Source organism: Trichosurus vulpecula, chromosome 7 (genome assembly GCF_011100635.1).
Source record: "Trichosurus vulpecula isolate mTriVul1 chromosome 7, mTriVul1.pri, whole genome shotgun sequence".
NCBI lineage: Eukaryota > Metazoa > Chordata > Mammalia > Diprotodontia > Phalangeridae > Trichosurus > Trichosurus vulpecula.
The window spans coordinates 188,063,898-188,081,026 of NC_050579.1; the positions used below are offsets into that span (position 1 = coordinate 188,063,898).

General features: G+C 38.6%; 1 protein-coding gene across 5 annotated transcripts in view; it reads left to right on the forward strand.

Annotated features, from left to right (window-relative positions):
• SNX14 (sorting nexin 14) overlaps positions 1-17,129 on the forward strand; it is a 111,859-nt gene that overhangs the window by 21,623 nt on the left and 73,107 nt on the right. For all 5 annotated transcript variants that reach the window (XM_036766474.1, XM_036766476.1, XM_036766475.1 and 2 more), the window contains 2 exons: positions 4,003-4,090; positions 8,966-9,050. In XM_036766474.1, coding sequence (XP_036622369.1) covers positions 4,003-4,090; positions 8,966-9,050 — 173 coding nt within the window. The remainder of the gene's footprint in view (positions 1-4,002; positions 4,091-8,965; positions 9,051-17,129) is intronic.

Genomic DNA, 17,129 nt, shown 5'->3' on the forward strand with positions numbered 1-17,129 from the left:
AGAATTAAGGGCTCTACACATAAATACCCAATACTAATTTATAGAGCTCTTTTCCTTCTTGAGTTATTTTGTATTTACCTATGTATATGTAAATGACATTTCCCCTTCAGCCCTTTCTAGAAGGTAATCTCCTTAAGGGCAGGGTCTGGTTTACTTTTTCTATTTTATTAATCCTCCAGGACAAAAATATAATGGGAAAGCCATTGGACTTTTTTTTATCAAGAGAACTAATCTTTTGATATGAAAGATTTTCATAAGTTCTGGATGTAGCAATTTTATTTTTATTAATAGATAAATGAATTTGATTTTTTAAATTACATGATTTTTGAGAAATCTTCACATTTTCTAATTGAATAATTATGGTAGTTAATTTCAGTAAAGAATTCATGGAAAATTGAAAATCTTGAATGTTAATGGCACTGACTGTGACATTGAGTTAGGGGTTCACAGAGTATAGAGAGGGCAGTGGATCAGCTTTTGAGAATATTAAATTTTAAAAGCCTGCTGGACAAATACAGAGTGCTAACAAAATGGATAGAAGTTAGCCTATTTAAAGAACCTTATGTGGTAACGTGATTAAACATCTTTAACTGGTGGATGAAGATATTGTTATTAGATTTTAGGATCTTAACATGTATTTTCAAGTTAGGTTTCCATGCTGAACCCCTTTTAGAAGGATTTTCAGGGTTTATGAAGCATAGCTAACAGGAACTTTATTCTCAGCATTAATTTTATGCTCAAGGACTTCGCTATCAGCTTTTTGCTCCACTCCCCAGGTACCTTCAGATTCAGGGAAGTGAAAAGCAGCTTATTTTCCTTCCGAAAGTAGGAGACTCCTCCCAAAATTTACCCATTTTATAAACTGAACGTTTTTTGATATCTGTGTTGGTGATAGCCAAGAACTCTCTCCTCTCTCATCCTCTTTCCTCATTACTCAGACATGATTTCCTCCTTGCTGCGGCCCACTTGTCTACGTGCACCTTGATCCCATCTGCTCCTATCTACTCTAGCAAGTTGCTGTTATCCTTCCCACTCTTTCTCTGATCTTCAGTTCCTTCTTTGCTACCTACAAAAATGTCCATGTCTGTTTTGTCCTTTAAAAAAAAAACCTTTCATTTGATCCTGTCATCCATGCAAGCTATTGTCCTTTATTTCTACTCCACTTTTTAGATAAAGCTAGCTATTCTCTTTGCCTCCACTTCTCCTTTCACTCAGTTAAAACTCTCTGCAGTCTGGTTTCTGACTTCAACATTAAGTTGAAAGTGCTTTTTCCAAAGTGTATCACCCTTTAATTGCCAGATCTAATGGCCTTTTCTCAGTTCCAATCCTTCTCCACTTCTTTGCAGCCTTTCACACTGTCAGTCACCATCACCTCCTATATTCTTTCTCCTTTCTTTGTTTTTGGGACATTATGCTCTCATGGTTCCCCTCTGACACGTCTGACTAATCCTGTGATATCAATCCTGTGACATCATTACCCACCTTCGTGTTAGGCCATCTTTACTTTCTACTTTCCAAGCCATGCCATTTCTCTGAATGCACCCTTGAAAAAAAATGTACCCTTGATCCCATCTCCTCCCATCTTCTCCAACAGATTGTCATCACTATCCTTTTCATCCTCTTTAATTTCCAATCTTTCCCTAATGGCCCCTTCCTAGTAGCCTATAAACATGCCTACAATGTCTCTTCTAATTTTAATTTAAACCTTACTTGATCAACTATTCAAGCTGTCTATCCTATATCTTTTCACTCCTTTTCAGCTAAATTCCTTGAGAGAGACATCTTTACCAGGTGCTCCAAATTCTTCTCTTCTCACTTGATTTTAAACTCTCTTCAGTCTGGCTTCCACTTCATCATTCACCTGAAACTGGTAATTGAGATTGGTAACTCCAGTTACTATGTTCTTAATTGCTAAGTCTAATGGACTTTAAAGTGTTCCCATCCTTTTTGACTTCTCTGCAGTCTTTGACTGTACTCCATCAGCATCATCTCCTGGATACTTTTTCCTCTCTAGGTTTTTGTGACTTTATTATATTCTCCTGATTCTGCTCTCATCTGTCCGGGTGGTCCTTCACTGTCCCCTTTTCTAGATCTTCATGTCATACCCATACCCCTATCCATGGATTTCTCCCAAGGCTCTCTATTCTTCCTCTCTGGTAGATACCACTTGTTGAGCTCATAGACTCCCTAGGGTTAAAATTGTTTCTATGCAGATTATTCCCAGATCTTATCAATAATTCCCAGATCTAATCAATAAGCAGTAGTCATCCTCCTATACTCCAGTCCTTTGTCACCAACTGCCTTTTGGAAATCTTGAACCAGGTAATCCTGTAGGCATCTTAAACTCAGCATGGCCAAGGCAGAACTCATTGTCTTTGCCCCCAACTTTTTCTTCTCCTGAACTTTATTATTAGTATCAAGGCCACCACTATCCTCTCAGTCACCTCAGTTTGCAACCTTTATGTTATCCTCAACTCCTTGTTCTCACCCCACATACCCAAACCATGGTGTTTCTACTTTATCAGCATCTCTACTTACATGGCCACCACCTTACTTCAACCTTACCAGTTTTCATTCAGACTACTACCTCTTCTTATCTGGTTTCCTTGCCTCAGATCTCTCTGTACTTCAGTCTGTTCTTCACTCAGATGCCAAGTGATTTTCCTAAAGCATAGGTGTGACTATGTTACCCTTTTCCTTAATAAACTTTACTGTTGTTGTTCAGTCACTTTTTAGTCATGTCCAACTCTTTGTGACCCCATTTGGGGTCTTCCTGACAAAGTTATTGGAGTGGTTTGCCATTTACTTTTCCAGCACATTTTACAGATGAGGAAACTGAGGGAAACAAGGATTAGTTAAGTGACTTGACCAGGGTCATACAGCAAGTAAGTATCTGAGGCCATCTGCTAGGGAAGATGAGGCTTCCTAATTCCAGGCCCAGCACTCTATCCACTGTGCCACCCAGTTGTCCCCAAACTTTGGTGACTCCCTGTCGATATAAAGTTCTCTTGTTTACATTCAAAACTCTTCCCAGCCTGGGCCCTTCCTTAGCTTTCCAGTCTTCTCTTACTTAACTCCTCTCCACATACTCTGTGATCCAGCCACACTAGCCAGGGAATGCAAAGTTACTGTCAAGGGAACCAAGACCTGTCTAGTCGTTCAGATTTACAATCTCAGATTAGTTCTTCCTCACCTTTCCGATGCCTCCAGTATATAATGAGTTGTCGAGTCTTATCAGTTCTGCCTTTGCAATATTTTGGTTCATATATCCCTTCTCTGCTGTTGTGCGAATTCAGGTCCTTATCATCTTTTTGCCTAGATTATTGTAATAGCCTTCTAATTGGTCTCGCTGCTCCCAAGTTTGTCTCTGTACCAGTCCATTCTCTACTTAGTTGCTGAGACAGTCCTTCTGAGGCACAGATCTGATGTCCTTCTTTTTCTCAGAAATCCTCTGTAGCTTCATATTGCCTCGGGCAAAATTTAAACTCCTTAGTCTGGCACTTAAAGTTCTTTACAATCTACCTCCCACCTATCTTTCCAATATTTTTTTCATATTGTTCCCCTTTACATACTGTACAATTATACAAAATGACTTACTATTTTTTAAACTGCAACGGTCTTAACCTCTTGTGTCCTGTGTCTTGGAATGTTTATCTTCTTCATTTCTACCATTTAGAATCCCTTGATTCCTTTCAGGCTTAGTTTAAGTGCTATATCCAGCAGGAAACTGCTATATGTAGTAGCTTGCCTGCCCCTCACCTTAAATTATTTGGTGTTTACATATCTGTGTCCATGTTTCCCTTTTTTTGTCTTCTCTCCCCTCACCCAGTAGAATGTAATCTTAAAGACAGACACTATATTATTTCTGTATTGATGTCAGTAGGGCATATAGCATAGTGCTGTTTCACAGCAGGTGCTTAATAAGGCTTTAATTTGAATAATTTATGGTGAATTGTAAGACTTCTCTAAGTTGCTAAAAGTGCTTTTTTTGCTTATTCACAGAGATGTAACTGATGATGAGTCTTTTGTTGATGAACTGAGAGTAACATTGCGGTTTTTTGCATCTGTACTAGTCCGAAGAATTCACAAGGTATACGTTTTAAATAAGAAATTCTAGGTTTTATCTTACGATTGTTCCTTAATAACTTAAATGTTTTATTTTCAGTCTTACATAGAATATATCGAATAATTCTTTCCTTTTATTAGTTAAAATATACCTTCAGTCCTCTAGGGTGAAATGCATGATTAAAAATGGTTCAGTCGTCCCTTCTGGAATGAATCTGTTTAGGCTGGAAGAAGGGGACAGTACTGGGCCTGAATGTAGGAAGATCTGAAATCATATCTGGCCTCAGACATTTGCTAGCTGTGTGACCCTGGGCAAGTCATTTAACCTTTGCTTGTCTCAAGTTTCTCCAGTTGTAAACTGGGGATAAGAATAGCACCTACCTTCCCGGGTTAACATGAAGATCAAATGTGAGAATATTTGTAAAGCACTTAGCACAGTTCCTGGCACATAGTAGACATTGTATAAATTCTAGCTATTACTAGTATTAATAATAGTAATGTTAAGGCAACTGTTATTTGATGGAGTGCCAAAAATGCTAGCCATAGCAATAGGACAGGAAAAAAGAAATGGAGGGAATAAGCTTAGGCAAAGAAGAAATAAAATTCTTGCATTTTGCAGATGATGTGGTGATTTACTTGGACAGCCTTGAGAGTCAACTAAAAATTAAACAATAACTTCAGTGAAGTTGCAGTACCTAAAATCAGTTCACATAAATCATCAGCAGTCCTGTATATTGCCCAAAAAATCCAACTGGGAGAGTTAGAGAAATTTCATTCATAAAAAACACAAAACGAGAGGCTACCTAAGGCCAAGACACATGCAGGAAGTGTATGAACATAACCACAAAGCATTCTTTACAGATATAAAGATAGACCTCATTGGAGTATTTGGAGGAATATTAATTGCTCATGGGTAGGATGAACCAATATAACAAAAATTATAATACTGCCTTACTATGCCTGTTCTGTGTCATAACAGTCAGGCTCCAAAGGATTATTTTTTTTTGAGCTGGAAAAAATGATCATGAAATTAATCTGGAAAGACAAATGTTCAACAATCTCAGTGGAAATAATGGAAAAAGTGGCAAGGGAAGTAATTTTGAGTGAAAGTTCTCCCTTAAGGTCTCATTTCCAAGGTGTATAAAGAACTGATACAAATATTAGAAAATTCCATTTTTTGGTGGATAGCTAGTATTTACATAGTGCCTTAATGTTTATGAAGCACTTTTCAAGTATTATCTCATTTTTTCTTCACAGCAGCTCTAGGAGATAGGTGCAGTTACTATCCTCATTTTACAGATGAGGAAACTTGGGGCAGTCAGTGAAGAGATTGTCCAGGGTAACATAGCAAGTTAAGTTTTTGAGGTTAAATTTGAACTGAAATCTTCCTGAATCACCTATTTGTCTATATAAATAAGAGGTCAAAGGATCTGAACAGGTATTTTGTTTTTAAATTTATTTATTTTTAGTTTGCAACATTCATTTCCATAAGCTTTTGAGTTTTAAATTTTCTCCCCCTCCATTCTCCTCCTCCCCCTCCCCCAAGACAGTGTGCAATCTGATATAGCTCTCCATATACATTCATATTAAACATATTTTCACATTAGTCATGTTGTAAAGAAGAATTAGAACCAGTGGGAGGAACCATGAGAAAGAAGAAACAAAACAACAATAAAAAAAGAGAGCAAATAGTATGCTTCGATCTGCATTCAGACTCCATAGTTCTTTCTCTGGATGTGGACAGCATTTTCCATCATGAGTCTTTTGGAGTTGTCTTAGATCCTTGCATTGCTGAGAAGAGCCAAGTCTGTGGAAGTTTGTCATCGCTTAATGTGGTAGTTACTGTGTATAATCTTCTCCTGGTTCTGCTTACTTCACTCAGCATCAGTTCACATAAGTCTTTCCAGGTTTTTCTGAAGTCTTCCTTCTCATCATTTCTTATAGCACAATAGTATTCCATTATACTCACATACCACAACTTTGAACAGGTACTTTTTTTTTTTTGGAGGGGGGAAGGCAAGGCAGTTGGGGTTAAGTGACTTGCCCAAGGTCACACAGCCGAAGTGTCAAGTGTCCGAGACTGGATTTGAATTCAGGTCCTCCTGACTCCAGGCCCAGTGCTCTACTCACTGCACCACCTAGCTGCCTCCTGAACAGGCATTTTTCTTTTCTCTTTTTTTTTTTAAGTGGTACATTATATGTAATATCAGCTTGAAACAGAAAGATTTTAGGGCTGTGGAATATGTATCATAGAAATTTTATAGCACTTTTCTGTAGCATGCTATGAGATTCTGAAGCTCTTCACCACTGGGAGACAGTGAGGTTCAAGGCTCAGGTCCAGCTTCTATGATTTCTCTGAACCTGTTTCTTCATCTATCACATAGAAACTGTTGTACCAGAAGCGAGCCCACAGAGTATAAGTTTTAAGTGGAGAATTTATTAGCCAGCGGCCATTGGGGTACTGCACCACAAATCAATGGCAATGTGTTGGGGTGACAGCTTGGCTTATATAGGATATGTGGGGGAAGCAGGAACAAAGGTCCTGGCTGATCAAAAGATTCAGTCAGGTTATCGTACTAGTGGGATAATCTCATTTACATTCCTTGGTGGAGTCACTGAGCCCCAGGGATATCTGCTAGAAAGGGTCCACCAGGTTATCCTTCAGTGGGATGGTCCTGTCTATTCACATTCCTTGGTGGAGTCATGGAGTCCCAGGGGGTTTGCTAAATGCCAAAGATATCTGAGTCCATTCTTTCTGGGGGTGCTTGTCAGTAGCTGGGAGTTACTCAGGGGTTCCTAATTTTCCTTGTATTACAAAACAAGAGAGTAACGCTTGTACTGCCTCATCACAGGGTTTTGTTTTGTTTTTTTTTGAGTAATAAAAAAGACAGCAGGTACATAAAACTTTGTAAACAAAAATACACAATTTATACGTATCACGTATTCACTTTAAATTTATATCAATAAACTTTCTTAGTATTTTACAAGTGAAACAAAATTTTACCGCACTAAATAAAATATAGTATTAAATGACACACCAAAAGCATGAGAACAACATAAGCAAAAGATACTGAAGAAATCAAATCTGTTAGTACATAAGTATTTATCTGAAGACTTGATATTTGACATTCTAAGTCAGTGTCCAAAGTTAAATAACATTTTATGCCTGTCTCTGTCCTCCCCATTCATATCTGTCTGTCTCAAAAATAGAAGCATTTAAAACATGGAGTTAGAGGTTTATGATCAGTTGTAGAAACCTCTGAACAGGCATTTTTCAAAGGAAGAAATCCAAGCTCTCCAGAGCCATGTGAAAAAAAAATTCCAAATTACTAATAATTAGAGAAATGAAAACTAAAGTAACTTTGTGGTTTTGCCTCACACCCAGTAGTTTGGCAAAGATAGCAAAAAGGGAAAATAACAGATATTGGAGGGGTTGTGGGAAAATAGATGCATTAATTCCATCAGTGGAGCTGTGAATTTGTTCAGCCATTCTGGAAAGCAATTTGAAACTCTGCTCCCAAAGTCACTAAACTGATGCATGTCTTTTGATCCAGTGGTGCAGCTACTAGACCTATGCCTCAGAGAAATTAACAAAAGAGAGAAAAGACCCATATGTACAAAAATATAGTAGTGCTTTTTGTAGTGGCAAAGAACTGGCAACTAAGGGGATTCTAATCAATTGGGCAGTGACTCTATATATTAATGTATATGGATATGATGGGATATTTTGGGTCATAAAAAATGAAATAAGGGACAGTTTCAGAGAAACCTGGAAAGACTTGTGTGAATTGATGTAGTATGAAGTGAACAAAAGCAGGAGAACAATTCATATACTAGTAACTATTGTGAGGAAAAAGACTTTTGAAACATTTAAAAACACCGATCAGTATTATGATCAACCACAATCCCAGAGGACCTATGATGAAACATGCTACCTACCTCCAGAGAGGTGATGACTAAAGCTGCAGAATGAAACATGCTTTTTTTGACATGGCCATTGTGGGGATTTGTTTCTCTTGACTATGGTTATTTGTTACAAGAGTTCTGTTTTTCTTTCTTTTCAATTTATGAGGAGGGTTGAGGAAGAAAAGGATTAGGGGTGGGGTTTCCTTCCTGCCTCCTCAAAATGAGAAGAAATCTTAAAGAAGGCCAGAAGGAATCATAAACACATACATCAGCATTGAAGACCAAGCTCTACATAATAGAGACTTGCAGTTTCATACATGATCTCCTTTTCCAAAGTATATGTGGAAATATGCTTTTTATTTAGTGTTAAAATTTTTTTCTTAAATAAAAGGACTAGGGCTCCTTAGCCTGAGGAAGAAAAGGTTTACAAGGGATCAGATGATTGTTGTCTTCAAACCCCGGGGGTAGAAGTAGGACTAGTGCATAGAAATGACAGTGGGATTGATTTGGACTCAGTGTAAGGGCAAACAATTACTCTTGCCAAAAACAAAAGCTCTCTGACTTTACAGTCCTTCAGTAGTGTTTGTATCGTTAGGGCAGAGTTGTTAAATATTTACTAGATAGCCGTTATGTGCAAGGCACTTGTAGGGAAAATTTGTGAAAAGGAAGTTTGTGCCTCTTTTAGGACTGGTCCAGGTGATTTCTAGGGTCCTTAGCAACTCCGTAATTCTTTAATTCCAGCAATTCAGATGCTTATTTTGAGAGAAATCTGAAAAGTGCCGTTTGAGATTAATGATTCAGATAGTATCATATTACAGCCAATGTGTTCTTTGAATACACAAGGCTTTTAGAATCTTAATGTATTTGATATAGCTATCTTATTTTTGATAGTTTAATTATCCTACATTCAATATGTTAGCTATAGGTATCTTGCATTCAGTATCTTAACGATAATTATGAAATATTTTACTTTTATTTAAACTTTCTTCTTTAGGTGGATATCCCAGCAGTTATAACCAAGAAAATGTTAAAAGCTGCAATGAAACACATAGAAATGATATCTAAAGCAAGTCAGAAAGGTAACCTATCTTGCCTAATACAATTTGAGCAATATTTTTGGGGTGATTTTTTTCCTTGAAATTTAAAATATAATTATAAGTCAGAATGATGTTTACACTTCCTATAGAGGTGGCTTTAAAAAAATGGACCTCCCTTTTCTTTCTTATAAACTTTGTATAGCTGTTAAAAAATCACATTGGCCTAATTTTATTCTAAAATACTTTTTGAAATCATGTACATATTATGTACTCTTTGCAAAATTGACTTCTGCCATATAGTTTGTCATGCTGTTTATCCAAGTGATTTTGACATTATAAAGGAAAGTTATCTCTTAGAGATGTCTTTTGGTATGATTCTTCAGATATGAAATATTTCAAAGTATAAATTTAAACAAATTATGTAGTATGATGCTTTTTCATTTTCATTTTTATAAAATAAATTTGTATTGATGGTTTGTTTTTGCATCAAATATATTTTCTCGTGTATCTCTCCATCTTCCCTGTCCTAGATAGCCATCACTCAAAGAATAACATCACAAAAAAATTATTTTAAAGGGAAGAAAAAGTTAAGCAAACTTAAGCAACATATTGAAAAATTCTGACATAATCTGTAGTGTTCCACATCTATAGTTCCCACCTGTTCAAAGAAGGGAATGAGGTGAGGAGTATCTTCTCATACTTCTTTGGGGCCCATCTTAGTCATTATAATTTTGTAGCATTCAGTTTTAATTGTTTTGATTTTCCATTACCTTGTTGTAATCAGTATTTTGTTTTTCTGGTTTTAATTCAGTTTGCTTCAGTTCATATAAACTTTCCATGCTTTTATGTTTTCATCATTTTCATAATTTCTGATATTTCATTGTTGTTTAGTTGTTTTTCAGTTGTGTTTGACTCATGACCACATTTAGGGTTTGTTTTTTTTTTTTGAGGGGAGAAGGCAGGGCAATTGGGGTTAAGTGACTTGCCCAAGGTCACACAGCTAGTATGTGTGTCAAGTGTCTGATGCTGGAATTGAACTCAGGTCCTCCTGACTCCCGGGCCAGTGCTCTACTCACTGTGCCACCTAGCTGCCCCTATTTTTCCTTATCTTTTTTTTGTTGGAGGGGAGAAGGCAAGGCAATTGGGGTTAAGTGACTTGGCCAAGGTCACACAGCTAGTAAGTGTGTCAAGTGTCTGAGGTCAGATCTGAACTCAGGTCCTCCTGACTCCAGGGCTGGTGCTGTACTCACTGTGCCACCTAGCTGCTCCTCATTTAGGGTTTTCTTGGCAAAGATACTGGGTGGTTTGCCATTTCCTTCTCCAGCTCACTTTATAGATGAGGAAATGGAGGCAAATAGGGCTAAGTGACTTACCCATGGTCACACAGCTAGTATGTGTCTGAGGCCAGATTTGAACTCATGAAGATGAGGCCTGGAGCTATTCTTCAGTGAGTGAGCATATGACATGGTTTTTAATAGCATCATTGAAACAAAAAAATGTACTTATATCCTTCTGTTGATCTATGATCTTATCAGTAGTGAATGCCTTCTTCTTCTGTGTGTTGTTTTCTATCATCATGCTGAGCTTACATTGAAATTTTGGAATGAATGAAAAAACATTTATTATGCACTTACCTTGTACACTATGGGAAGCACTGGGGATACAAGCAGAAAAAGCAAGACACTTCCATCTCTCAAAAAGCTAATATTCCAGTACGAGGAGATAGTACACATTGAGGGTTTCAGCTTCAAGTCAGGAAAGGCACAGGAGTCCTTAGGTATAGTGCAAAGTTAATGGTAATGCATCTTCATCAGTATCATTTCCATTGATAACACCTTATCTTTTGCTGGTGTTGAACCATTTGAAAGTGCCAGCGGCTTGGGTGAGCTTTCCTTTTCCAGGTCTTTAGTAGCTCTAGCTACTGAGGAGGTGGGGGCTGCTGCACTTGCAGAGACTGTTGAAAGGTTCTGTCTCCACAAGGGTTACACTCTGTGATGACTAGGCTGGTACCGGAGTAGGTGATCTGGGAGACAGTTCTATTTCCAGGGTTCTTGCGCTTACCTTTTGGTTTGGTTGCAATTGATTATCAGTTGGTGATGGCAGCAGAGAATTCAGGTCCTTATTTTATAAGGGTTTCCTTCTTTGATGATGGCAATGGGGGATGAGCTTGAAGTAGGCACGATGGTCTGGGGGATACTATAATTCCTAAGACTCTTGGACTCTGGGTCCTGGAATGAGTGAGTCTGAGGGTAAATTGTAGTGAAGGTGAGTTGCAATGATTTGACCTGTCTGCCACATGTCACCTTCTGTTTTAACATTACAATGCTGTGTTTGGTTGGTTGGTGGCTATTGGCAGTACTAGTAGGGAGCCCTTTCTCCATAACGTTTGGTCCCTTGGATGACTGTCAGGGTTGGGCTGGTGTACATGACAATCAGAAGGCCTTCTTTGGCACTTTTAACGTTTTATATGTTTCAGAGCAACGATTGGGCTATTCACCTGTTACCCTTCACTTTCAATATAAGTGACCAACTTCCTTTCTGAACATATATAATTGTAATGTCTTGCCATGCATCATTCCGTTACCTTTTTATGTCATTCGAAATTATTATGGTGTTTGTGGTTCATAGTCATTCATGATTCTATCCAACATGGTATTCATAGCCATTACTGGAAGAAGATCAGCATTAAAAGAGTGATTTGGTTATAGGAAGCACCTTAGGATATCAAAAAATGCTGCACAATTTTCCAAATGTAGTTCATCTCATTCTCTTTCTCTTATTTAATTCTAAGCCAGTTCATTGTCCATTTGCAGTGCCTATGCAAGATATAAGTACTGATGGACAAAATCAGTGGGTATTTTTCCAACTTATGTCAGAAACTTCCTGGGAAGTAGGAAGAGTGGGAAGTGTTGGATTTGTAGCCACAGGATGTGGGTGCAAATCAGAGCTCTGACAGTGTGTGTTGAGCAAAACACTCTACATCTCTGGGCCTAAATTTCCTCATCTGTGAAGGGAGAGAATTAGACCAGATGTCCTTTAATGTTCCTTCAAGTGTTAAATCTATGATTTTGGGCTATGTTTTTTTCCCATGTCAATTGCTGGGTTAACTTCCATGGATTGTTCATTAATTTCACTGAAGAGGGCCCATAGTTTTCTGGGAGTTGGTGCACTTGGCGTAATGTTACCCACCACCAGTATCATCTGGAGAGCTTCACTATTGTCTCTTCCATTAGGACTTTGCCCTGGAAGTCATCTATTACCGTACACGTTTTGCTAGTCAGTAGTCAAACCTATATTAAGCTATATGCCAAGGACTGTACTAAGCGCCAGGGATGTAACTTTGAAAAAAGAAAAACAATTCCTGCCCTCAAGGAGCCTTCAGTCTAATAAGGGAAGACAAAACAGAAAAGGAAGCTGAAAAGCAGAGGTAGGGGGAGGATGTTGAGGGCATGGTGTAGAAGTCAAGTCAGAGAAATCCTGAGGTAGTGCAGCCAGGTGAGAAATATATAAAAGATATATGTAGATGAGCTTGCTGTGGCAAGAAAAAGGGCTATCCCATTATCAGAGACTGGGGGAAAGGAAGACAAAGTAAGAGGTGATGAAAAGAGATTTTGAGATGAAGGAGCTCATAGAAAATGATCTGTTTTCTCATTAAAGTATGAGGAAAGAAGAGAAAATTTGGAACAGCTTCTGTGGGGAATGAGATAAAGTGATTATTTAGGGAGGAATAAAAACATTTCCTTCCTGCAATATAGGCCCACTTGAGATACAATAACATAAATTGGTAGTGTACTCAGTTTGATTCTTTGACTTCGACCAGTTCTGTTTTATAGCATATGAGTAAGGCAAAAACAGGGCCCCTACATTCAAGGAATTTAGATTATAATGGGCAAGACAACATGGAAAAACTTGTACGTATTAAATATATATGGTGTAAATGGAATGTAATCTTAGAGGGAATGCACTAGCAGTCAGAGCAGGAGGGGAAGAGACTAGGGAAAGCTTTCTGTACAAGGTACAGTTTGAGCTGAATCTTGAAGGAAGCCAGGAGGCAGAGATGAGGAGGCAGGGCATTTCTGGCATAGGAGACAATCAGTGAAAGGGCACAGAATCTGGAGTATTGTGTGTGAAGAATAGCAGAAGGCCATTGTTGTGGGCTTGTAGAGTACAGGGAAGGGAGTAATGTGTAAGAAGACTAGAAAGATAAGAATAGGTCAGGTTGTGAAAGGCTATAAAAGCCAGAGACAATTTATGCTTGATCCTGAAGGTAATAAAGAATAAATTATTATAAATAGGGTTGGTAACATGATCAGATTTGTACTTTAGGAAAATCACTTTACCAGCTGAATGAAGGATACATTGAAGTGTGAAGAAATTTGAGGCAGGAAGACCCATAGGAAAGCCATTGGAATTGTCAAAGCAAGAGGTGATAAGGGCCTATATCAGGATGGTGGTTGTGTTAGTAGAGAGAACAGGACATATACAAGTGATGTCGTTACGGTCAAAACAATAAAAATTGGCAGTAGATTGGACATTTGAAGTCAAAGGGAGTGAGCAGTCAAAGATGACAGTGAGGTTGTGAACCTGGGTGAGTGGGAAGATGATGATACCATTGACAATAATACACAACTTTGGAGGAAAGGAATGTTTGAGGGAAGAGACTGTCAGTTCTGGTTTGGTCATGTTGAGTTTAAAATATCTATGGAACATCCAGTTTAAATTATCCACGACACAATGATATGAGACTGGGAGTCAGAAGAGATGTTAGGGCTGAACAAATAGACCTGAGAATCATCTGCATGGAGATAACTGAGTCCATGGGATTAAATCAACAACCAAGATTGTATCGAGAGAGGAGAGAAGACAGGAGGGCCAAGTTAGTTGATAAACATTTATTAAGTACCTACTGTGTGCCACCAGGCACTATGCTAAGTACTGAGTATACAAAGAAAGGCAAAAGATAGTTGTTGCTCCCGAAGGGGCTCATGGTCTAATGGGGGGAGGACAACAATAGGAGGGAGGATTGGGGTTACAGATGAGAGGTGAGTTCTAGGGTTGATGTGACCTTATAGGAAGATAAGGTTCCTAGGGGGTATGAAGGATTGAAGCCAGGTGAGAGATGAAGAGATGACTCCTCTGGGTACCCTACTTAAATAGAGGATCTGAGAAGAGCTCTCCACTCTTTACCCTCTCCAGTCAGAGGCAGGGGGGTGTCCCTGGGTCAGAGGGTATTGAGAAAGTGTGAATTCCAGGGTTGATGTGATCTTGGAGGAAAAATGTTGAGACATCCTTGATTAGTAGGTTTGATCTGGAGGAAGAATTAGTAAAGGAGACTGAGAAGGTATGACCAGACTGGTACAAGGAAAACCAGGAGAGACCACTGTCCTGAAAACTTCAAAAGCAAAGAATATCCAGAACAGTATTTGATGGATAATATCAAAGTTGAGGATGTCAAGGAATGGGGATTGAGATAAAGCCATTAGATTTAGCAATTAAAAGATCTTTGGTATTAGAGGGAGCAGTTTCAGTTGAATGAAGTCAGAAGATAGATTACAAAAAGAATTGGTTCAGGGTGCACTTGAGATTATGAAGCATAGAAAGTTCATTTGGAAAAAGCATTAGAGCTTGAGAAAATACTGAGGGGTGGAAGGATTGCAGCTGATGATGATACATTAACCAAAACTGACATTAAATGTTTAGTTCTTGTTATATCAATCAACAAACCTTTAATAAGTGCCTATTTATGTACCAGCCACTAAGTGGTGGAGATACAAAAAAAGGCAAAAGAAAGTGCTGACCCTCAGTGAGCTTACAGTCTAATGGGAGAGACAGCATGCCAGCAAATATATTCAAAGCTGTATGTACGATAAATAGGGAATAATTAAAAGAGGGAATGCACTAGAATTAAGGGGGTTTCCAGCAAAAGATAAGATTTTAGTTGGGACTTAAAGGGAGTCAGGGAGGACAGTAGACAGTGTTGGAGGGAGAGTATTCTAGGCATTGGGGACAGCCAGATAAAATGTTTAGAGCTGAGAGATGAGTATCTCGTTTGTGGAACATCTAGGAGGCCAGTGGCACTGGATCAAAAAGTACGTGTCAGGAAGTAAGGTGGGAGAAGACTGGAAAGGTAGGAGGTGGCTAGGTTATGAAGGGATTTGAATGCCAAACAGAGAGTTTTATATTCTAACCTGGAGGCAACCACTGGAATCTATTGAGTATGACAGTGACACAATTGGACCTGCACTTTGGGAAAGTCTCTTTAGTGGCTGAACAGAGGATGGATTGGAGTGGGGAGAGACTTGAGGCAGGCAGTGCCACCAATAGGCTATTGCAATAAGTCCAGGTATGAGGTGATGAGAGCTTGCACTTGTGTTGTAGAATTGTCCTGAGGAGAGAAGGGACCATGTTTGAGAGATCTTACAAAGGTGAAATCAACTGGCCTTGGTAGCAGTTTGAGATTAGGGAGAGGGGAAGATAGTGAGGAGTTGAGGATGACTCTTAATATTGTGAGTATGAGGGATTGGGAGGATGGTGTTGCCTTCTACAGTAATAGGGAAGGTAGAAGTGGGGGGAGGGTTTGGGGGAAAGATAATGAGTTCTGCTTTGGATATTGAGTTTAAGGGTCTGCTGGTCATCCAGTTCAATATATCTGAAAGGCACTTGGAGATGTGAGACTGGAAGTCAATGGAGAATTTGGGGCAGGATAGGTAGAATTGAGGATATGAGAAACTGGATGTTTAGCTTAGAGAGAAGACTCAGTAGGGGATATGATAACTGTCTTAAAACAACTGAAGGTCTGTCACAAAGAGGAATTAGATTTGTTTTCTTTGACCTTAACAGAATCAGGAGCAATGAGGGACAGTTAGACTTAATGTCATGAAAAACTTCTTAACATGAGAAAAAACTTCTTAACAATGCGGTCCAAAAGTGGAATGAGCCGACCCAAGAATTTCTGGGTTCCTTTTCCTTAAAGCAGAGCCTCGATGACCATTTGTTGGGTGTGTTTGTAGTAGAAATTCCTTTTGTATTGGATACAAGTTGAATTGGATGGCTACTAGAGTCCCTTCCATTTTCCAGATTCTCTGATGAAGGAAGAATGAGTTTGTGTGAAGTGAAGCATAGGAAGAGATGAAATAGTTGGAGAGAGGCATCTCAAACTTAAGGAATATGAAGGTGGAACAATTTGTGGTGAGGGGGATTTCTAAGTTATTACTTCTTCCAGATTGTTGGTGCAGGCCGTGAAAACTTGGATTTTTTAAATTTGCAGGCCAAGTTACTCAAGGGGACCCGATCTCTAAGTGTGAGGCTAGGTGTTGGGGTAGAGAATATTGTGAGGTAGGGTGCACCCAGGGGCCCGTAGTTGACAATAGAAATGACCTTGATGGGGAGATGTACATATCTGTATCTATCTTTATATGTGTATGCATGTATATGTATGTGTGTGTACACACACACATATGTATACACACACACACATGTATATTCCTTCTTTTGACCTGTTGTGTCACTGGGGGTATTTGAGAGCGTGGCCAAGAATGAAGTGTCTGGAGTCAGAGTATGGGAAGAAGAAGAGTTCCGAGATGAAAGGCTAGAAGAGGATAGGAGCTGGGAGAGTAGGGGGAGCCTATACACAGTGGTATGTTTAGCAGAAACCCAAAAGTATAGCATCAGAAGTCTTGATGGTGCTGTTTATATAGACAGAATGGTTTGACTATAGTTTACACTTTGATCAGTTTTTAATTTACTGATTATTCAGCTGTTCCCACTGTAATTGTGAATGTGGAATTCAAAATTCAAAATCACCAGAAAATGACATTTTGGATTCTTCTGATAACTCATGTCAGTTAAATTTCATAATATTGTTTCTTAGCCTATGATTAATGGAATGTATTAATTAAAATTCCATTGAATTGTGGAGATTCTATTTTTATCATGGTAAGGATGTCTAAGTATAAACCATAATGCCTTATGGTTTATAAAACTCTTTAAAACAGTGAGTAGTGGAAAAATTATTGTCTTCATTTTATGGATGAGAAAACAAGCCTAATTAGTTTAAATCCATGATCACTCAGTGTTGGAGCTTGAACTTATCCAAGGATACTTTGTACTTTGCCATTTAAA